The following is a 23,656-nucleotide window of genomic DNA, read 5'->3' on the forward strand; positions in this document are numbered from 1 at the left end:
ACCAGGGAGAACATTTCTGTGCAATTACCACATGTCTTCATGCAGAAGGCAGAGAAAAACTTCACTCCACTAGGATTGGATCCTATAAACATGAACTCTCTCACAGCCCCAGAGTCTCTCCTGCATGACTGAGGGACTACCAACATGATCAGAGCTTAGAGAAAACGCAAAAAAGCAACGAGGGGTTTCTCATGAAACAGGATGATGAGATCTCATCTTTAAGTTTGGGCTGACTCATCTGAAGACAAAGCAAAAGTTTAAAAAGATGCATTTGTAAGTTTAAAACTTCTATTTCTACCATTGCCAATGCAGTGTCTAAGGAGAAAGCCAAAACAAACCAAAAATACATTTTTGCTAAAAAACAGACATAGAGAACCTCCTTACAGGTCACTGAATATCCAGTAAACCATCAAGAATCCCTCATAGAGAACCTCCTTACAGGTCACTGAATATCCAGTAAACCATGAAGAATCCCTCTAAGAAAATGGTATTGCATTATTGTAAATGGAGTCAAGAATGGTGGAGTAAACCCTCAATCTCTTCGTGTGATGCTACCAGCTTTAAGTTGAGTTCGAAGGATCCTAGGCCTGAAACATTCTCTCTTTCCCCAAAACTGAAACTAAGGAAAACCTATGAGAAAACTCAAATCTCAGAGATGTTAAGAGATTAAAGAAAATCATGTACCTCTAAGGATCAGGAAGAGTAATTGGGTGGTCACTAGATATTAGTTTCTTCTTCATGACAAGTGTTTTTGGTTGTTGTTGTGTTTTTTTTCCTTTCTGGGAGGTGGGTTTAAAGGGCTCTTCCAAGTGGCTCTCCTCTACTCTCAGGAGGCTCAGAGATCCTACCTGCAATTTCCAGACAACCAGGCCAGCAGTTCAGTGGCAGGGCCCCAGGATGCAATGCCGCTGGAATCTGTTGACGTGGAGAATTACTTTGGCTACTCAGAAAGTGCCCAGGGACCTCTAGGGCAGTACCTGCAATGTTCAGGCAATGTTCAGGGGGCCATGTGGTACTGGGAATCAAACTCAGGGAGTGTCCATGCTACACATGTGTCCTAACTATTGAACTATCTCCTGTCCCCTTTTGTTTTATTCTTCTCTGGGTCACATGGTGTATCTGGCTGTATATTCAACATGAGATTTCTATACATCAGTCCTTCACAGTTGACCTTTCTGGGGTGGTGATGTGGCTTAGTGACACAGTGCGTGTCTTATATGCATGAGACCTGAGTTTGATTCCCTGCACCACAAAAATTAATATAAATAATTCTAACCTGACCTTCCTATGAGAAGCCTTCCTCAGTCTCCCCAACTTAGAAGTTTACGTAGTTGAATCCAGGTGAATTATATTTCCCTAATGCCAGTAAACATCTTGACACTACAGAGTGTCTCTCACACACATGAAAAATGCAAAGGAGTGAAAATGAAGTTAACATTGTAGGGGAATAACACATGACCAAAGGCAACCAAATCAGGAATTGGTCTTCCTTGGAAGTTTAGGGTGGGGCAGGGTGGAGGTGCTGTATAAGACAGTGAAAACACCACAGAATGGTGGAGGGATGGGGTGAGGATGGGATGGGGCTGGAGGGTTGCTGAAAGATAGTAAAGTGTTATGTATGGAAAGTCTATCAGTAATAGTACTGTCAGTGCCCAAAATTTATTTTAAAAAGGTGCCTGGCATAGTGGCAGACTGGTGATGGGAGGGAAACTGCAGACACTGGTGGAGGGATTAGTGTTGTGAGTGAATACTGTATGCCTGAAACCCAATCATGAGTAACCTTTTTTTTTTTTAAGTAAACAGACTTTATTTGGAGAGCTTTTGAAGTGAGAGAGAGAGAGAGAGAGAGAGAGAGAGAGAGAGAGAGAGAGAGAGAGAGAGAGAGAGAGAGAGAGAGAGAGAGAGAGCGCGAGAGCGCTCGGGCATCACATGTGCTTGGCCACACAGGTGCAAGCAGTACATGGGCTCAGGCAGCATATGTACCTGGATTTAGATTTTTTTTTTTTTGCTTTTGCTTTTTGGGTCACACCCAGCAATGCACAGGGGTTACTCCTGGCTCCCACTCAGAAACTACTCTGGGCAATGCTTGGGGGACCATATGGGATGCTGGGAATAGAATCTGGGTTGGCCGCATGCAAGGCAAACACCCTACCCACTGTGCCATTTCTCCAGTCCCAATCACAAATAACTTTATAATTCATGATCACTAAATAAAATTAATAAGCACAAAGAATGAAGTTATCCGTTAAAAGCATAACTCTAGGAACCAAAGTGAAAATATAGAAGTTAAGGCACTTGTCTTGCATGTGCTGATTGGGGTCAATCTCCATCATTTCAGATGCTCCCCTAAGTCCTGGCAATAGTGATTACTGAGCACTGAGCAGGAGTAAGCCCTGAGCACTGCTGGGTGTGGCCCAAAAATGACAACAAAAAATATTTGCTCCTGTTTCCCAAATTTAAGATAAAAACCTTTTGACCTTTAAATATTATTAAAAACAGTACAGCCAGGGAAGGTTCCATTCCCAGAACCACATGGGCCTTCTGAACATACACCCTTGTATTGTCCTGGTCCTTAAATACTGGTGGGGTATTCTTGGTGGTCCCTAGCACCACAGGGTCTGAGTAGTACCACTTCCTGGGGCTTTCACAGAGGACTGCTGATAGGACTCTTGAATATGAGATTAAGGGGACTCCAAGGGTCCCTACATATTGATTAGGAGTTTCCTCCAAAAAAACAGAAAAACTCACAATACTGAGGGCACATATAAAGAATACTTACTCACAGTTAAAAGAGACAGTTAACAGTTAACAGAGATTGTTAACTCAGCTAACTGTTTACACAGCTAAGTAGTTAATTAGTAAACTAGTATCAACACTTGAGTGGGATACCATTTGAAAGAAATAACCACTAATTCCCTCCTCTTTAACTCCTGGAGGTCTACTAGCCATCTTGGAGCATGAAATTTGGTGTCTAGGCAAGGAAATCTTTCCCTGGAAACCTGATACAGAAATTGGGCATCCTGGGGCATGAAGCTTCTCTCAGGGGAGGGAATAACAGCAGGGGCCACCAGGGGCCTACAGGATGGAGCCTGTAGAAGGCAGTGACTCCCCATCCCAAAGCTGCAATCTGATCATACAGGACCTTTGCCACAGCCACTGGTTGGGCTTGGAGGACTGACGACTGGAGAGGCATGGGTTCCATTTATTAAAACGCAGCTCAACACAGTGGGAGGTTTTCTTGTCTAATTACAGAAGCTGTTGGAAACTGCAGGGAAGACAGGATTTATGGCCTAGATGACACTCCTCTGTGTTGTAATTAAAAGTTATTTTTAATACCTTTGTTTGGCTGGATACTTTGAATTATTAGAAATATATTTTGCAATTTTGTTAAAGGGCAAAGAACATAGGGTAATACTGAAGCTCGCATAATGTGAAACAATGAAATGTTTTGACGCTGGAAGGAGGCAACAGAAAAGAATTTATCCCTTTAAATCCACGAATTTTTATAAGAAAGAGAGAAAGAGAAACAAGCTTAAAAGTGTATAATACCTGGCGCTTAAAACTGTGAAGGGCTGAGGAGATAGCTCAAAGAGATAGCTTTGCTTATGGAAGGCCCAATTTTGATCCCTGGCACCACATGATCCATGAGCACTGCTAGGAATAACCTCGGAGCACTGCCAAATCCTTAAACACATTCTCCTCCCCAACACCCCCTGCCCACCCCCCAAAGATAAAGAACATTTCAAAAATAACCCCGCTACTTATTCTGCCCATTAAGTTTGGCTGCCATAGACGGGACATGCAGACAGCTCTTTCATCACTGTTCGTCCAAACCTCCTAATCCTAATCCTCAAATTTGCTTTGTCCTGGGTCCACAGGAAACAACAATGGTCACTCTAATGACAGGAAACTCTGGCTCAACCACAAAGACACAGAGGCCAGCCCAAGGTCCACGGGAGTTGTGGACAACACATGCTGTATGAAATTTGGGCTTTGTTTTTAATCCATATGTTTTTCCTTCTGTTTCAAGAAGGGGTCAGACACATGCATCCCCCTGGGATCAGCAGGTTGTCGGTTTGAGCGGCTACAGAACAGGTCAAAATCAAACAGGCCATTTATTTCCCCTAAATGCCATTCTCAGAATTTTTATTTCCCCAGATCTGCACATTCTCTTACTTTAACAACAGGGAGGAGAGACTCTCTCATATGCTAACAGACTTGTGAAATTGATGGAAATGGGGAGAAGGGAGGAGTCAAACTGACAGGAGCCTCCTAGCAAACCTCTACATTTCACTGACCCATGCTGTGTATCTTCTCATTAACAGCAAATTCCAGGAGCTCGTTATGTGTGCAATATGTCACAGAAACCACCAGATAGTACATGTCCTGATGAGACTTTAAATGTGTGATTCAAAAATAAATTTCAACTTACAGGAGCCAGACCAAGTTTATGGGATCTGCCTTATGTCCAAAAGAAGCAATGAGCTCCCTGATTATTTTCCTACTTCAAGGCAGGGCTTGACATCATGGCAGTACAGAGAACTGCCATTCTTACCTGCCACATTAATTTTCTCAAGTGCTACCAAGCTGGGAACAGCTGTGGTAGAGTTGGTTGCATTTGTTCCTGTGCCATTGATGACCAGATTGTCCACCTTCGACTCCAACTTGCCAATGCGCTGCAAGATGTTATCCAACAATACAGCAAGAGTTTTCTTCAGATCTATAAAAGAAAATAATGCAGAGTTTAAATATTCTTCAGCTCCTACATATTTGTCTAGTTTTCCTCTCTCTCTCTCCCTTCCTCCCTCCCTCCCTCCCTCCCTCTCTCTCTCTCTCTCTAGAAACATAAAGCCTAGTAAAGGCTCTCTTCAAAAATCCAGAGAGTTCAAACAAATCAGTCTGTTTTGTAATGATGCATCGAATCTAGCAATGGCAATAAAGGGCTAAATTATTTCCAGCTACAAAGTTGACAGAGAAAAATTCCTTGTTACTTGACAGCATTTTACCAAAGCACTCTATTAAACCCTACTTCCCCTTACCCCCCCCCCAGTTTAAAGTATAATTATTACTGATGGACAGAATGAGAACCCCAACCTGCTGCAAGGTCCTGAAATAACTCTGAGATAAAGTTCAGTGTTATTTCTAGCCATGTGTACTCAATTATGTCCCATTTGTTGTGTGAAGTCTTATTTTTGGTGGATGCATGTGGTAATACTTCATGAAAACTATAGTTTCAGGTTTCCAGAAATACTGTATAATGCAGGGTGACATATTATCAGATGAGGAAAAATACTTAAAACAAAGAACGGTCAGGAAATACTTAGTGAACGACTACTATGTGCCAGTCATTGTTCTGAAATCTGGGGCTTTACTCTTTTGTGGCACTAACACTTGGCAGTTGACTCCCTTTCTTATGTATGTAACTGCTCCAGAGCACTGGACTTTTCTCTCAACGAAAAACAGCCCCGCTACCTTCAAACACATGTAACAGTCACTGAGTTCATTCCCCAGGCATTCACGCATAGGAAGAGAGGAATTCAGCTCCTCTCCTCTGGAAACTTATCATCAAAGAAAGATGCACCAACGAGTACACATGGGAAAAGCAGAATAACAGGACAGAGTCCGGTGGATAAAGTCCAGACTTGCTTATGCATGGGGAGAGGGTAAGAGGGAAAAGTGCACAGCATGGGTGGCAAGAGCAAGACAGGTCCTGCGCCAAGACAAAAGCGAGCTGCTGCCACCGTCCATGCTGCTGGGAATGGCGAATGTGCTCAGAGCAAGCACTCTGACCTGGAGCAAAAGAAACACACCTCAGACTCAGAGCACAGTCACCAGCCTCGGCCAGATGGCACTCCAGTGGCCCTATCATCCAGGTCAAGACAGAACCTCTTCAGAACAGAGACACAGACATGACACGTGTACTGAGCATGGGAATTTCTGGTTTTAGGAGAACATTGCTGGAGCTACTAAAAACTATAAGCTGAAACAAACCCATACCTTTCTCCTGAAATTCTAGTTCCAAGTGCTTGGCATAACCACATCCTTCCCACCATTTCCCCTGCACTGAACAGCCAGTTACCTCATAACATGAAAACCTACAAAAGCTTGTTCATCCATTCTTACAAGTATCTGATGAGGCCTATTTTAAAAAACTGTGTGCGTGCTGGGACCGGGGGAGGGGTGCACAGCAGTGTTTGGGGAACGGTATGTGGTGCCAGGGATAGAACTTGGGTTAGCCAAATGAAAGGCAAGCACCCTACCCACTGTACTTCTCTCCTGCCCATAAACCTTATATCTTATTCTTATAACTAGCGGGCAGAAGGCAACTAGCACTTCTGTGAATTCCTATTATATGTTACACAAATGGACTGGAGAGATAGCACAGCAGGTAGGGCATTTGCCTTGCACGTGGCCTACCTGCGTTCGATTCCTCCACCCCTCTCGGAGAGTCCGGCAAGCTACCGAGAGTATCCTGCCCACAGAGCAGAGCCTGGCAAGCTACCCGTGGCGTATTCGATATGCCAAAAACAGTAACAACAAGTCTCACAATGGAGAAATTACTGGTGCTCACCTGAGCAAAAATTGATGAACAATGGGATGACAGTGCTACAGTTACACATATATGTAAAAACTCCTATTATACTGTCACATTTTCCATAAAGTAGGCATGGCTTTGTTTTACAGAGAAGCCCAAGGGTCCCAGGCATGAAGTGAGAGAGAGTGAGAACAGAGAAAAAACACATCACAACAGGGAGCTGACTCTGGGCTGCCTACTCCCCTGCTGCCTGCGACCAGAAGGCTAGAATCCGGGTAAGAAAAAGTACCCAAGTGTGTGTCTCAGTGCCTTCTTTCTATAGAATCATGGTTGTCCGCTGCAGTCAAGCCTCTGAGGCTGGCATCCTCCTTGTTCTCCACCCCAGCTGCCTTCTTTAAAAAGAAGTTATAAGGGATTGGGGGGCACAGAGCAATGGTACAGCAAGTAGGGCATCTGCCTTGCATGTAGGCAACATGGTTTTGATCCCTGGCATCCTGTAAGGTCCCCGGAACCCACCAGGAGTGATCTCTGAGTATAGAGCCAGGAATGAGTCCTGAGTACCACCAGGTGTGGATACCAAACCAAAAATAAATAAATAAAAAGAAGCAGCAGCTCTGGTCCATAATCACTCCAAAGCCAAATCACTAGTAAAGCCTTCCTCTGGAAAATGCTCTCAGATTTCCTGACAAAATCTCTTTGGCTCCACCACCTTATCCAAGGCACCATGAGTTTACCCAGGCCCCAGCTGCCCGCTCACAGTCAGTGATGACTCACAGTCCGTCCCTGCTCCTCATTAGCTGCAAGCTCGACAGAAGCCAGTCACCAGCTCTGCTCTGAGGCTGGATCTAAGGCATACTTCAGTCCAAGACTTCTGAAGACTGCCAGAGGCTGCTTCACAGAAGCTGATAATGGTATTAACAAGAAGAGGCTGGATTCAGTAGGTCAAAACCATCAGCACATAAAGGCAGCCCTCTCCCCCATCTCCTATCTCCTTACTTGGACCCTGCATAGCCAACAGGGAGACAACATGTGAAAAATTAGCAATATCAGCAACTGCTATTATGAGACACAGAAGTCTCAGCTCGTGAGTTTGGGTGAACTCATAGTTTCTTACCTTGAACACTACTGATTTGTTGTTGAGGGAGGTGCCCTGTGCATCCGAACACTGGATCAGCATTTCTCAACCAGGAGGTACATGCCCCACCCCATCCCCCACTCCTGACCCCGTGCACGCTCAGGATATTCCAAAGGGGCCTCATGCAAAGATCATGTCAATGAGGGCCACGTCAGGAGAATATGGGAGAGCGTAGGACAGTGAGAACCACAGGAAGGAAACAAGGTAGAAAGAGGCCCATAGTGAGAAAACACTGAAGAAACACCAAACTTTTAAATGAAGTAGAAATCTTTGTGACAACCAAAAATGTCTCCAAATATTGCCACTGTCAAGGGGGGAAGCTCAAAATTGCCCCCATTTGAGAACCACTTAATTTGGCATGTTCTTCTACCCTATCTTCCATGTCTGAGCATCTGTGTAGAGACATTCAGAGGGCAGGGAGGCAGAACAGTTATGTGAAGCCACTCACTGAAACTATAACCTGTTTGACCAGTCACAGGGGCACTAAAGACATTTCATTGCCCCAGAGATGATGGGCAACACACTGAGAGTTGACTTTCCTTCCTAGAGGAGCAACATGGTGATGTTGTCTTGAGGACAAATAACCTTTTTCAAAGATATTAAAAAAACAACAGGACTACAAGACAAAGCACCCAACCAAAGTCACTGGTGTTAGTAACTAGTGCAGCACATCCTGAACTGAGTAGAAAGCTGTCACATTATCCAGAAATTCTTCCTAAGGATTAATGAAGAAAATCAATAATGGAACTACCTATCACGCAGAAATTCCACTCCTAAATATCCAATGACACAGGATTTATAAATTGTGTATAACTTCCTGTCCTTTAAAACCCTATGTTCTTAGATATCAAGGAGTCAAAATCTAGAAACAACAAAGTCCCCTACAACCAACAAGTGGGTAAAGAAGTTGTGGCATATACAGGTGATAGAATACTACACAGCTATGAAAAAAGATGGTTACAAACAAAGGCAGAATTAGAGGGGGTGATGCTAGCAAAATAAGTCAGGAGAAGGAAAAAAATCAGATAATTGTTTTGGTTCCTGACTATAGATGCATACCTGTATATAAGCATATTTGTACACATTAATGTATATGAAAGCATTTATACATATGTGATTCATTCTAGAAATGACAGGATGGTTTATTATATGAAAATCAATAAATTTATCTAAATTTATCACCAACTCAAATAAATATAAAAACCACATTATCTCAGGGCAGGAGCAATAGTACAGCTGGAAGTGTCTTGCATTACATGCAGCCAACCTAGCTTGATCTCCAGCATCTCAGATGGTCTGCCAAGTTCACCAGAAGTGCTCCCTGAGCACAGAGCCAGAAGTAAGAAAGCCCTGAGCACTGCTGGATGTGGTCCCCAAACAACATCCCCCAATCACATGATCATAATACTAGATGCTGAAAAGCATAACTAAAGTTAAAATACCATTGATATAAAAATTCCACAATATATCAGTAGCAGTACTATAAATCACAATTCAAAAACTTGTTTTAAAAACATCACCTCTTGCAGAGGCACACCGGTGGGTAGGGGGCAAATACTGGGGAGAGACACTGATGGGGGAAGTGGACACTGGTGAAGGGATTGCTGTTGAATCCTGTATCCCTGAAATGCAATCACAAGTAACTCTGCAATTTTATAGTGACTGAATTTTTAAAAAATCTATAATGAACTAGGAATAGAAAAAAACATAAACCTACTTCACTGTAATAAAAACAATGCATGACAAACCCACATTTAACATCACACTCACTGGTAAAAAATGATAGATTTCCCAAAGTCTGGAAAGCATGCCAACATCACCACAACTGTTAAACACAGTTTTGAAAGTCCTAGCTTGAGAAATTAGGCAAGAAAGAGATATGATCATTTATATAGGAAACCCATAAGACTCTCTCAATAAACTACTAGAAATTTAAATGAGTGCAACATAGCAGCAAGAAACAAAATCAAATTGTACTCTGTACACAAGTTTTCTTTGTGTATGCAAATGTAAACTCTATGTTGTATTCTATATGCAAGCAATGAATCAGAGAAAAGAGAAAGTAGGAAAATAGTCCACTTACAATTGTAACAGAAAGAATAAAAGAGCTGAGAGAGAACATTTTCCTAGAGGTCAAAGACCTACATAGAAAACTCTAAGACTGTGTTAAGAAAGAAGAAAGTAAAAAGAAATGGAAAGATATTCTATTTATAGATAAAATTAGTCAATAGTTATAATGACCCTATTGGGGCTGGAGTCATAGTCCAGCAGCTGGGACACCTGTTTTGTATGTGGCCAACCAGGTTTGATCCAGCACCACTTATGGTCCCCTGAACATGCAAGGAATGATCCCTGAGCACAGAGACAGGAGTAAGCCTGGAGCACAGCCAGGTGTGGCCCCAAAACATAAAAGTACTAATAATAATTGGGCCCTATCACCTAAAGCAATTTATGGATTGAATACAATAACTATCAATTTTGCAATTGCAGTTTTCAAGGAAAGAGTAAACAATCCTAACACATCCATGGAAATAAAAGATAACAAAGAGCCAAAGCAATTCTGAGAGGAAAGAAAAATAAAGATAAAGGTATTATGTTTCCTGACTTCAAACTATACTGCTAAGTAATAGTAATCAAGATAGAATGGTATTAGAAAACACACACGCGCGCGCGCGGAAAACAAGTGGTAGAGCACAGGCCTAACATATGCAAGACTTAGAGTTGAAACCCTGACACTGCACAGTTCCCTTACTATCACCAAGGATGGCCCTGGTGAACCTCAAACACCATTAAACCTGAACATCAAAATTCAGACCCATACTTCCAAGCCAACTATCACCAGGAGTGGCCTTACCTCTCCTGCCCTATCACTGCAGGGTGTGGTCTCAATTGAAAAAGAAAAAGCAAAACCAAAAAAGAAATAACTCAAAGACAAATGAAATAGAAGGAAATAAACCCACACTTATATAGGAACAAAAGTGTCCAGAACAAACAATGGAGGGAAAAAAGCCACCTCTTGAACAAATAGCATTGGGGAAACTGAACTTTCACATGCAAAACAAGTAACTAAACCTAGATCATTATAACAGCATACTTAAAAGTAACTGAAAAAATGATGGATTAAAGCTTAGATAAAAGAACTGAACCATAAAACACAAAGAAAATGAGGTATACTTCTAGAAAGCAACCTTGAAAATATATTTGGGGATTCAACTCAAAAGGCAAAGGAAACAATAGCAAAAATCAAAGCCTAATTAATACTACATAAAATTAAAATTGAATTTAAAAGTTTACAAAGGCTAGGGATACAGCTCATCAGCAGAGTGCATGCCTTGCATATATGAGACCCTGGAGTTGATCCTTGGCACACACGAAAAAAAGCTTTACACAGAGAAAATAATTATTTTTTTCATCACCATACTCCAGCAAAGGGTTGATGTCAAAAATACATAAATATATAAGCCAACAAAAAGAAATAAAATTTTTAGAAATGGCAAAAGACTAAAACAGATACTTCTCCAAAGAAAATATATAGATGGCTCATGAAAAAAAAAAAGCTCAATATTACTTACCAATAAGTGCACACAAATCAAAACCATAATGAGTTCTCTTTTTTTTTTTGCTTTTTTTTTTGGGTCACACCCGGCTATGCACAGGAGTTACTCCTGGCTCTGCACTCAGGAATTACTCCTGGCGGTGCTCAGGGGACCATATGGGATGCTGGGAATCGAACCTGGGTCAGCTGCATGCAAGGCAAACGCCCTACCCGCTGTGCTATCACTCCAGCCCCCAAAAAGATTTTTTTTTTCTTTTTGGGTTACACCCTGATTATGCACAGGGGTCACTCCTGGCTCTGCTCTGCACTCAGGAATTACCCCTGGCGGTGCTCAGGAGACCATATGGGATGCTGGGAATCGAACCCGGGTCGGCCGCGTGCAAGGCAAACGTCCTACCCACTGTGCTATCGCTCCAGCCCCCAAAAAAACCATAATGAGTTCTGATCTCACATTTGTGAGAATTGGCCTAGATGATAAAGACTGGAAACAGTAAGTGTTGGTCAAGATGCTCAGAAAAAGGAACCCCAGGGGATGGCTGGGGGCATGTGAACTGATTTGGTCTCTATGGAAAATGATACTCCTTAAGAAACTAAACCTGGGAATATCATATTATCCAGCAATATCACATGTAGGCATTTATCTCAAGAACATAAAAATACTAATTTGTAAGGTCATTTGCACCACTCTGTCCATAGCAGCAGCATTCTCAGTAGGGACCACCAAAATGCCCATCGACAGATGACTGGATAAAGAAGCTGTCATACGTATACTCAGTGGAACACTAGGCAGCTATTAAACAGGCTGACACAGGCACTGCAATTTGTTCTTCTCACCATCTTGCAGCTTCGTTAAACTCTACTTTCTTTCAATAAATATATGCATTTAAAATTTGAAAAATCAATAAGTAATTTAGCTTTTAACTAGATGGTTGCTTCTCCACACACACCCCGCCCCTGCTATTTTAACTAAGTATTTAGTGGTAGTTTGTTCATTGTGGCATCAAAGTGTGAGTCATGGTGGTGGTACATGTAAGCCATGAGACATCCAAGTGTGAGCCACTGGTGCTATGTACCAGCACCTCATGTTATAAGACTGAAACCATGCCTTTCACAACTTCAGGGGCTGAACTTAGATATTATGCTAAATGGAGTGAGTCAAGAAGTAAAAGACAACTAACAGACGTTTTCACTAACATAAGGAATACTGATAGCAAAGAAACTAGCAAAGAACAAAACAACCTTTAGACAAAATATGGTGACCAGAAGGGAAGGGAAGATGGTTAGGTGGAATGGCTAGAGGGTCATACACTAGAACCAGGGCAGGTGCAGTAAGGCTTTTAGAGAGAGGTGTAAAGCTTTACTTCCCAAACTTTATGGCATTGTAAGTGAATGGAAAAATCAATAAAGTATGTTTTTCTTCTTCAAAACAAATAAAAAAGCAATCATTTGCTGCTTCTGAACACACTTTTCTGGAATTAGCTTGGGATTTTCCACTATGCGTTTTCATTAAATAATATTTTAACTAAATTCAAGACTCATTTATGCCATTGCTCTGTGAACAACTACACACACACACACACACACACACAGATGAGTCAATTTGTCTTTCCACACATTCTGTCAATTCTGTCATAAAATGACTATATCTATCATACTCGCAAACACCTTGGACTCCACGTGAGTGAAGATGTTTGCACACAAAAAATGAAAATGTGGAAAAGTTCATTTCAACTCAAGAATATTTCTAAATCATTGTTTAAAAGTTAACTGTAATGGCAAGATAAGAAATACTTTACACACAAGGACAAAGATGACACCTGTTCATCCTTTACTCTGAACAATTAGTACAGTACCTGGCACAAGTTAAAACCCAGCATGTTACATAAATGAATAAACCAATCGATCAATTCCTAAATAAATGAACCATATTTTTACATAAATCACAAAAATTGTTCCTGTCTGTATGGTGAAATATTTCTCACATGTTTTTAGAAAAACTATTGGTTTTATTGCAATTTTCAACTAATACTAGAGCATTTTTGATTTAACCATAATGATCATCCATTTATCTAACAAGACTACATACCTTAGAACAAGTTCTAAAGATTTTAAGAAATTAGAGTAATAAGTATTACTCTAAATTCTAGTTTAACAGTTTTCTAATTATTATATTTTATAGTTATTAGAGTAAAATGTATCTTCAGCAGGTTTACAATTTTCAATTACAAATAGATTTCTAAAATTTGTACATGCTTCAAAGCCTCAGCAATAAAAATATTATCTTATCATTACTATTGCAATTCTGTGTTCCTGGAAATGGCAAGAAAGAGATAAAAGTCACTGAAAATATTTAAAATATCCACCTGGGTTTGGAGTCATAAAGATAGCACAGAGGTCATGGTGCCTTTTCTTTCATGTGGCTGACTCAGTTTCCATCCCTGGCACCAGAAATGGCCCCTCAAGCACCTGTAGAAGTGAACTCTGAGCACAGAGCCAGGAGTAAGCTCTGAGAATCAGCAGAAATGACTTAAAAAATCTTCTGGGAAAAGTTGGCTTTGGTTTCAATCAAACCAGAAGTCTTTTTGATGAACGAGAGTAACAGAATTTCCAACAAGTGGTCAGACCGTTCCTAAGAATTAACCTTCTCAAGAAGTCATGACATTAGTGATAAAATGGTGGAAGATGTGCTCTGTCCTTCAGGGAAGACAAATAAGGAAACATCACTGCCAGTTATACTTCCATTAAGACAGAATGGCAGAAGATGTGGGATGGCTCTGCTGGCGGAAATAATGTTTATAATAATCAGGTGATAATCAGGTAAACTCTGATTATCTAGAAAATAAAGTCAACCAAGACTTTATATGAAGATTCAACACAAAAGGCTGTGCTTAGGGCCTCTATTACCCTTGCCCCTTCTGTCCTAGGACAGACTTGCAAAGCAAGCATTCTAGGGCTATAGTCCATCAAGTTCAGCAGGCCCCTTCCTAAGGCTTTTGATGGGAATCTGCAGAAACCACAAGTCTACGATTCTGGGCACAACCATCACTGAGAACGGTGTTTATGGGGCAGTCGCCATGATTCAATGACATAGAACCAAGTATGCAATGAACAAAGACTTAGAAATATGCTGCTAGAAATAATTTACCTCTGTGCCTGCTCTTAGTTAAAGTCCCTTCATCAAGATTGCCCTGAGAAAGATGCGGGCTGAAAGTAGACTATACACCGAAAGATGGCCACTCAATACCTCTATTGCAAACCAAAACACCCAAAAGGAGAGAGAGAGAGAGCAAAAGGGAATGCCCTGCCACAGAGGCGGGGTGGGGTGGCGGGAGGAATACTGGGATCATTGGTGTGGAGCATGGGCACTGCTGAGGGATGGGTACTCGATCATTGTATGACTGAAACGTAAGCATGAAATTTTGTAAGTCTGTAACTGTACCTCACAGTGACTCATTAATTTTTTAAATAAATAAATATTTAATTTATTTAAATAAATATTTAAATACTTAATTTATTCAATTTTATGATTGAAATAAATATATGTTAAAAAAAAAAAAGATTGCCCTGAAAGGCAGAGCATGAACAGAGTCAGAGAAAAACCAGCTGACAAAAAGAAACAGGTGTAAAGAAGCATTAACCCTGCCCTTTCATTTTCACTCAACACCACCATGTCAAATTTCACCAGCTATGTATTTTTAAATTAATTTTAAGGAGATGAACATATAGCATATTAATTATGTACAAAGACTTTCAAATCTATGCTGCAAAAGAAAATAGTGTTAGTTGTTATAGATCACCTCCTCCAGATATGCACTATTATGGAGTCAGAGTGATATGGAGTCAGAGTGATTTACGAGAGCTTAGGTGCTTGCCTTGCAATGCGGCCAACCCCAGTTCAATCCCCGATTTCACGAATGGTCTCCTTAGCACCACCAGGAGTGATCCCTGTGCACAGAGCCAGGAGTAAGACCTAAGCACAGTCAGAGGGGCTCAAACACCACCCCTGTCCCACAAAATTAAGTTATACTACACACATCCATTCGTAAGAATCAATCATTCTATTAGGGAAGGGCAAAGAACAGGAAACTTAGGAAAGGGCAAAGGACAGGGCTGTGCTGTCATTGACTATTTATCACCACTTGCTTTTATGATCAGGAGTTCAATATTTATTGACTCAATGAATAAAAAAATCATTGTTTAAAATATTCAATGGCATAAAAATTCAATGAAAGATGAATTTTAAATGCTGTATATAAGAGCTCCTTATCTTAAAATAAGCATACACAAAAGCATATTTATATTTAAAGAACCGAAACAATGGTAGAGAGAAGCAGATGCAGGTATGGTCACAGTACTGTCAATTACAGTGCCTAAAATGAAAAATAGATGTGAATTTTTTTTAAAAGAGTACTGGAGGGAAATAAAACTTTATCTGAGTTTGGGGAAGGTGTATGTTACCTTTTCTTCTTTTACTCTTCTTATCTGGGCTTAGGGACAGACCTATTCTATTTATCATTCTCCCTGAACTGCAAGCATACAAAGATAGGGGGTTATCATTTCGGCCCTGGTGTGCTTTATTGACAGTATCGCTTATCTTGCTTTGGACTTCTTTGAAATAGTGACTCAAATAGCGCTTGAGTTCAAAATGAAGTTCTTTCTCTCTTCTAAAAAAAGAATAAATGCCAGCTCAGGTGAAGTGCTTGGTGACTGCCAGACTTCTGATGGCCTTATAGCCACATGTTCCCCATTCTACTTATTTACATGACTTTTACAACCAGAAGGCCACTAAACGTTCTTTGAAATTACATACTTTGCTTTCCAGACTCAAAGGCACTAGCCCCATATGCTGTGGTGTCATGTAAGAGGATACCTAGAAGCAGCCGTCACCGATCCTTACCACCTTGGCTCAACTGGATTCTTCAAGCCATGGGGTCAATTATTCACCTGCACTGAATGCACAAAGGTGCCCTCCAGACTACAGCTGTCACAGCCAAACCAGAACCCAGGAGGGCCCAAACAGTGTCACCAACTGGAAAGCAGCTCAGATGCTCAGACCACTGACTCATCTCACCTGGACCTAAGTATGAAGGAATTTTTTAAATTTTTTTTTAATTTGCTTTTTGGGTTACTCTTGGCTCTGCACTCAAGAATTACTGGCTTTCTGCCCAGACGAGAACCCAAATGGCCCCACACGAATGGCTCCTCCGTTCCTGAATGACCATGATCCCGGAGGCCCACTAACTACTTTCGGAACCCAGCGGCTTCTTGCAGAAATGCCTCTAGACTGTGAACTAAGCTATGGCCCCATGCCGCCCCGGGAGGAAAAGGTTTTACTCTCTCTGCCTTTCCTATCAGCGGTGGTGGCATGGCGACCACCATCTTTTAGAGCCCACTAAATAGATGTACAAGCCTGCAGTGACCTGACTTCTGGCAGAAATTTCTCTGGATTTAATTACTAAAATACCAGAAATCCAAAACTGTGCAGCCACAACAGCAGCCAAATGACCCTATATGCTCTTCATTATCAGCAACAGAAAATAAGTTATCAAATGATGCCTTTTCAGTAGGTCTGATTGTTGAGGGAAAATTACAAATAATAATAGTGAGTTTTCTGTTGAAACACTAAATGAAATCAAAGTAAAGAGAGAGCAAAGTGAAAATCATCAGCCACACAAAAGGGTGGGGGTAGGATGGTAGGTTTACTGGGGTTCTTGGTGGTGGAACATGTGCACTGGTGAAGGGATGGGTGTTTGATCATTGTATGACTGAGACTTAAACCTGAAAGCTTTGTAACTTTTCTCATGGTTATTCAATTTAAAAAAAAAAAAATTACTCTTGGCAGTGCTCAGGGACAATATGGCATGCCAGGGATCGAACCTGGGTCAGCTATGTGCAAGGCAAATTACCCACTGCACTATCGCTCCAGCCCAGTATGAAGGAAATTTGACAACTTGCACGTGGAAGTGAATAGTATTCCTGATATGCAGGGGGATTTCTTTCATGGGTATTTTATGTTATTTATTTAATTTTGATTTGAGACCACACCCTGTGGTGCTCAGGGCTTCCTCCTGGCTCTGCATTCAGGGATCGCTCCTGGCAGGGAGATTGTATGTGGTGCTGGATTTTGAACCCCGGTTGGCCATGTGCAAGGTAAGTGGCTACTCACTGTATTCTGGCCCCTGTCTTAAATATTTTAAAGAGCTTTTGAGGCAGCAACACTGGCAGGAAAAGCAAGCATGGCCTACTGAGGACAAGGAGTGCTTTATAGAATCTGTAAATATCTAGAATGGCCTTTTTAGACCATCCGCTCCATGCGCCACATGGAACAGGAGTCCAGCATTTCAGCCCCTTTTACGCAAAAGGACTCAAACTCTGCAAGGTGAAAGCCCTGCCACCAAGGTCCCCCTCCTGATTGCAGGACCCACAGCTCCTGTGGCACGAAAGGTGGCTGGAGTGCAGGGCTTCCACTGGCTCATCATCCATCCCAGAAATAGAAGCCAGTGGGACCATCTCAGGGACTATGTGGGCTGCCTGCCCACAAAGGACAGCCTTAGCTTCTGAACAGGGCAGTGATACATCTCGTTTCTTGCTTTGGAAATGCCAACTTCACTCTGTGACACTATCGGACCTCTAGATCAGGAGCCAGCAATGAGCCATACAGCACCATGGAGAACTGGGAATATGTGCTAGCTGCTGACTGGCAGCCTAGAAAAGTAGCAGTGATGAGCTCAAGGTCACAGACAGAAGTCTTCCCCTAGGTGGGTCACATTGGCGGGAGTTGTGGTAAGCCCACCTTTCTCCAGAGCAGAGCCCATTAACCGGCCTTTCTCCAGAGCAGAACTTGTTAACTGGTGTCTGGTGGAGCCTCATTCCCTGCAAACACTCACAATAGTAACCTGTGAGCTGGTTCCTCACCCTGTGTTTAAATAAACCACATCAGGCTCCATGGACGATACAGACAGCTACACACAGGCACGGGTAGTGACACCACACCTTGGCAAACGTTTCTTTGTTACATGTCACCTTTCAACAGCCTTGTGAGGTAATTTAGATCTTCCTTTGCAAAGAGGAAGCAGTGATGGGTTCAAGGTGGGTTCAAGGTGACAAGTACTTCACTTGTTCTCAGACTTCCAATCACAGACTTCCAATCACACATTGGAACATGGCCTAGTGTGGGCATGAGGGTTGACAGGCTGAACCTCTACTACAAGCTCACTAGAAAAGCCCTCAGTCCCGAAGGAGCCTGTTTTTAAATCTCGGGCTTTTAGGAGCAAAGAGCTTTTCTTTATCACACCAGCCATGTCACCGAGGGGACCTGCCACACAACCCTGCTCTTTTCTTCTTGCCAGTTTCACTCCAGGAATCGTGTATTTCCCCCCAAAGACAGATTTCTGCTTGAGTGATGGTGGTTTCCCCCATTATTCAAGCTCACAAACAAAACGAAACAAAATAGTCCCTTGATCCGTTTTGTAGCAACAGAGGCAAAAAGGAAGAAGGAAACAAATCACATTTTTAAAACCCCATTTCAAGTCTACTCCTCCAGTGAATTTGGTGTGGGTATATTGCATCAGATCATGCAGGGGATGGAATGAAACATGGACGAAGCCCATCTGACTTTGGGCAGCCTTGACCTTGACCTTTCTCAGGGCAACACCTTCCTGGAGCCCAGCAGTCATTTCTATTTTTTTTTTTTAATTTTTGGGCTACACTTGGCATTGCTCAGGGTAACTCCTGGCTCTGTGCTCAGGGATCACTCCGAGTGGGCTCAGAGGACCACATAGGGGGCCAGGGAGAGAACCCAAGTCAGTCACATGCAACGCAAATGAGCCACCCACTATACTTACCACCGAGCCCTCTTAGACATCACTGCAGCATCAAGATGGGGATCCCCCACTGCTTGTGGAAGAGACCCCAAGTAGTGTGCACATCTTAGAAGCAACATCCCTTGGCCAGCAACAGCAACATGAAACCCCAAACTAACACCAGCCCCCCACCGGGACCTACCACACAAAGTCCTGATTCTCTACCTTGCAATGTGTGTGCACCCCTTCTCACTGAGGAAATCGGACAACCCTCTCCCAGCCTGCCAGCTGGAGTGACAGCATTAATGGGGTGATAGGGTGGGGCCAAGGCCAGGCCCACTCACAAGATTATCCAACCCACTGTCCCTTGGACCTCAGTCCCCACTCTGCACTGGGACCCACAGCCTGCAGGGTGGCCTCTGCCTGCTGCTCACACCCCAGCACACCCTGCGCTGCTCTCTGCTCACAATTCCAAGCTCCCACAGCCTCTCTCCTGCACCTGGAATGCACATTCAGGCCTCAAGGCCTAGCTTACATTGTGCTTTCTGCCTGCAGTGCTCTGCCTCAACTCCCTTCTTCTGTACCACACACTGACTCAAACAATACTTCCTGAGAGAAGCTTTTCACAACCTTCTCATGCAAAGTAGCATGCGTGTGTGTGTGTGTGTGTGCGCACGCGTGTGCGTGTGTGTTGCTAAGAACTGAACCCAGAGTTTCACATTTGACAGGAATTTTTTTAAATTATCTCTTGACATTTTTCTTCCCAGAATGTATTACTGTCTGCCACTCTTATTATTCTGCTTTCCAAAAAAAAAAATCATAGCCTTCCTGAAAGCATGAACCTTGTCTGACTACTGTAGTCAGATGCATAATTCAATGCACAGTCCACTCGTCAGACATTCCCAAAGGGCAAGGCTTAGGAATGAGAGAGTCCAGCCTCCAAGATGTTCAGGGAAGTAGTAGGCAAAAGCTAAACGGGAGAACAGGGGTAGTGGCAGGGAACCCCCACACTCCGGAGTGAGAAAAAAAAAAGTCTGATGGCCACGGTTTCATGACTATGATGAAGGAGCATCTAGTGCAGAGAAGCCAGCAGGTGAGTTAGGGCATGGTTAAAGGAGTGCCAGGAGAAGACTTCATCCTAAAGCCAGCCCGGGGAAATTGGTAGCTAAATTCAATACCAGAAATCAGAAAAGCTGTTAGTTTAGGAATAGTTTATAATGTCGAGAATGGCCACCTTAACTTTCTCCTAAAGGTTAAGGCACAGAAACCCTAATCTAAAAATTTGTATTTGCAGCCACATCAGAAATGTGCCTCGGGCTGGAGCAATAGCACAGCAGGTAGGGCATTTGCCTTGCACGTGGCTGACCCGGGTTTGATTCCCAGCATCCCATATGGTCCTCTGAGCACTGCCAGGGGTAATTCCTGTAATTCCTGAGTGCAGAGCCAGGAGTAACCCCTGTGCATTGCCGGCTGTGACCCAAAAAGAAAAAAAAAATGTGCTTCAGGGAATCAGCCCCTGAGTGAATTTATTGATCACCCTGGTAACTCAGCAGTCTGTAACCAGCCCTGTTTAAAAATCTACTTTCCTATTCTATTTCTCTATAAACACCCCTTCTCTCTTTTAATCTTTGGGGGGAGAAGAAGGGTGGGGAGTGGGCCACACCTAGGAAGTGCTCAGGGGTTATTTTGGGTCCTATGTTCAGGATCACCGCTGAGGGTGTTTGGGGACCCAAGCAAGGCTCAGCCACGTGCACGGCAAGAATCTTAACCCCTAAATTATTTTTCTGACCTAAGCGTCTCATTTTGTGACACTGTAAACAAGGTGGGTTTTTGAGGACATGAGTCTACCAAACTGTCAGGGTGCTAATACCTGAAGGACACTGTCCCCACACCTTATCTTTTGAGAAATTGGCCTTAGAGCAGAGAGACACACACACCCCCATCCCTAACTCAAGTTCAGTAACAACCCCAGTTTCAGTGCCTGTTTATTAAATATAAGTGCCCCAAGTCTGCTTGTTAGATGAGAGGGGGAATCACTGGGCGTCCAAATTTGGGTCAGTCTTCACTGACACAGATCAATTCACCTCAGAAACAAGCCAGCATTGATGGGGGTGAGTGACACCATTTGTGACTTAACTCCGGAGAAGTCACTGATAGGCATGGCCATCCTATGGGCCTGGGCCATGGCGAAGGCCAAGCTGCAGGACAGGTGGCTCCACAAGCTCCTTCAACAGTGCAGTGTTAACCTCCCCACAGCCGGGAGTGAATGCCACTGTTCCCACAGCCTGCACTGTTCCAGACACTGCTTCATAAAAATCCCACAGGAGGACCTTCAGGAGTCTCCTTACAAGTCACAGAAACAAGGGTTGGGGTGGGGAGAGACTGGTGGAAAGTTGAGACAACCAACCATCAGCACCTGGGCTTTAGCACCTCATTCACATCTTCACACCCACTCAGGGAGGCAGGTCCTGGGTCCCCTTTCTAAAAGCAACTTGTGCCTCTTGGCCCAGACAGGCAGCCAGGATGTGGCAAACCAAATGAACTGGTTGAAAAACCCAGACTCTGAACCACTCAACTCTCATCCTGTCCTGTCAAAGGACTTCCCATTGACAGAGAAGCACAGCCTGAGATGTGGCCCTCGTGAGGCAGGTGTCCTGAGAGAATCCAAACGGAGATAGAAGAATATCAAAACATGAAACAGAATCTCACCCTATGTAACTTCAGGAGAGCAGAAAGACAGACTCGGGAACTGTCTAGATGAAGAATTCACAAATATTTCGCAAAGGATATCTAAAAGCGAACACTTTCGATTTGGTTGTTTCAATAGCAATGACTCAGCCCTACCATTCTAGAGCAAAGCAGCCTCTGAGGTTGCATGTATGAAAGGGCATGCTGGATTCGAAGCCATCTAACACATAGAATAGGAGCAACTGTCCCACTGTCCCAGCTTGCTGACCATGATTTAGAGCGCAGGAGTTGTAGAAAACTGTCAAGTAAGGAGCAGCAGATCAGATGAGAATTTAGAATGCACGATGATGACTGCAAAGAGTTGGTTGGAGTAGGCATGCTTTAAGTGTTTTGAGAGCTAAATGTTCGTATTATCATGTTTCATCTGTTACTGCAGTGGTTGCCTTGCACGCAGCCAACCTGGGTTTGATTCCTCCGTCCCTCTCAGAGAGCCCGGCAAACTACTGAGATTATCCCACCCGCACAGCAGAGCCTGGCAAGCTACCCGTGGAGTATTTGATATGCCAAAAACAGTAACAAGTCTCACAATGGAGATGTTACTGGTGCCCTCTCAAGCAAATCTATGAACAACGGGACGACAGTGCTACAGTGCAGTGCTACTGCAGTGGTTGTAAACAAACAGGAGAGGATTTGTTTCAATAAAACTGTGGACACAGACAGGCTTCTAAATTTGAACCACAGGGCATAATTTACTGAACCTATTGCTCTAGGATTTCAAGTAAGAGAGTCTAATAAACCAAATCTGCTACAATCCTTCTTTAAACACCTGTCACCCCTGTTGAACACCCATTTATAGCAGATGAAGAGTCACCGACTATGTCATATATTATATTGGGGAGTGAGGGTGGGGAAGGAATCCATTCACTAGTCACTCAACTGCTCACATAGATCATAAAGTATCCACTTTATCCTTCAGGAGTGGACGCCTTGCTAGCACTGCACATAGAAGCTGAATTTGTGAAGAGTCTGCAAACTGGCAACCCAAGTACCCACAACCTATCCTACCAGCCCTGCTAAACTACTACAGGTAGTATAATACTACAGGTTCTGTATCACCATTACCTGGTGACACGTCCACACTGGCACTGCAGGACTCCAGGGGAAGTGTGCTTCATCAGAATGACTCTCTGAATTCCCAAGGGTGGTCTTGGGCCATCTCATCTTCCTTAATTTGGGTGTTACATACCAGAACAAGGAATCAGGAATAAATTTCTTTTAAATTTTTAGGAACACAGAGAGTCTGAGCCACACCTCTGCGGTGCTCAGGGGCTACGTTTAGCTCACTCTGTGCTTAGGAGTGACCCCTTGCAATGCTCTACAGACCATATATGGTGCTATATGGGGATAAAACCAGGGTTGCTCACATTGTAAAGCAAGCATCTCTCTAGTTACTTGTCCTATTTTAGACAACAAAACCAGTTATCAAATATACTCTGCTTGAGAATATTCATGAGATAAAGTGGGTAGATATTCTTTGCTATTTCTAATGCAGTGTTTCTTCAAGGAAAAGAGAAAAAGTGGTCCCCCCATATTTGGAAACAGATGGTCACAACTAAGGGATTGCTACTGGCATCTAGTGAGTAGAGACACCACGGACTCTGCTACCCTCCTGCAATGTATGAGCTGAACTGCACAACAAACAATGATCCACTCCAAAATACCACTGGTGCCAAATGAGAAGCCCTAGGTTAGCAGGTCTTGCTCAAGAAGAATCGATGGCTCAAACACATAGACACAGCTTCATTTCAGAAACTCCAGTACTAAGACCACATTGATTGATATGCTGAGTTGATTAGATGAAAGAGAAACATAACAGTGTGAGTTAAACTTGCTGATGGGAGCTATTTGGTTGGTTTGCTGTTGCTGAGAAAAGAGAATTA

The 23,656-nt window shown here is 42.9% G+C and overlaps 1 protein-coding gene across 3 annotated transcripts in view; it reads right to left on the reverse strand.

The window, feature by feature from the left end:
* The window catches only part of MGAT5 (alpha-1,6-mannosylglycoprotein 6-beta-N-acetylglucosaminyltransferase), a 384,102-nt gene that overhangs the window by 208,012 nt on the left and 152,434 nt on the right, over positions 1–23,656 (reverse strand). For all 3 annotated transcript variants that reach the window (XM_055122917.1, XM_055122916.1, XM_004616498.2), the window contains one exon: positions 4,556–4,720. In XM_055122917.1, coding sequence (XP_054978892.1) covers positions 4,556–4,720 — 165 coding nt within the window. The remainder of the gene's footprint in view (positions 1–4,555; positions 4,721–23,656) is intronic.

This window comes from Sorex araneus, chromosome X, assembly GCF_027595985.1.
Source record: "Sorex araneus isolate mSorAra2 chromosome X, mSorAra2.pri, whole genome shotgun sequence".
Classification (NCBI taxonomy): Eukaryota; Metazoa; Chordata; class Mammalia; order Eulipotyphla; family Soricidae; genus Sorex; species Sorex araneus.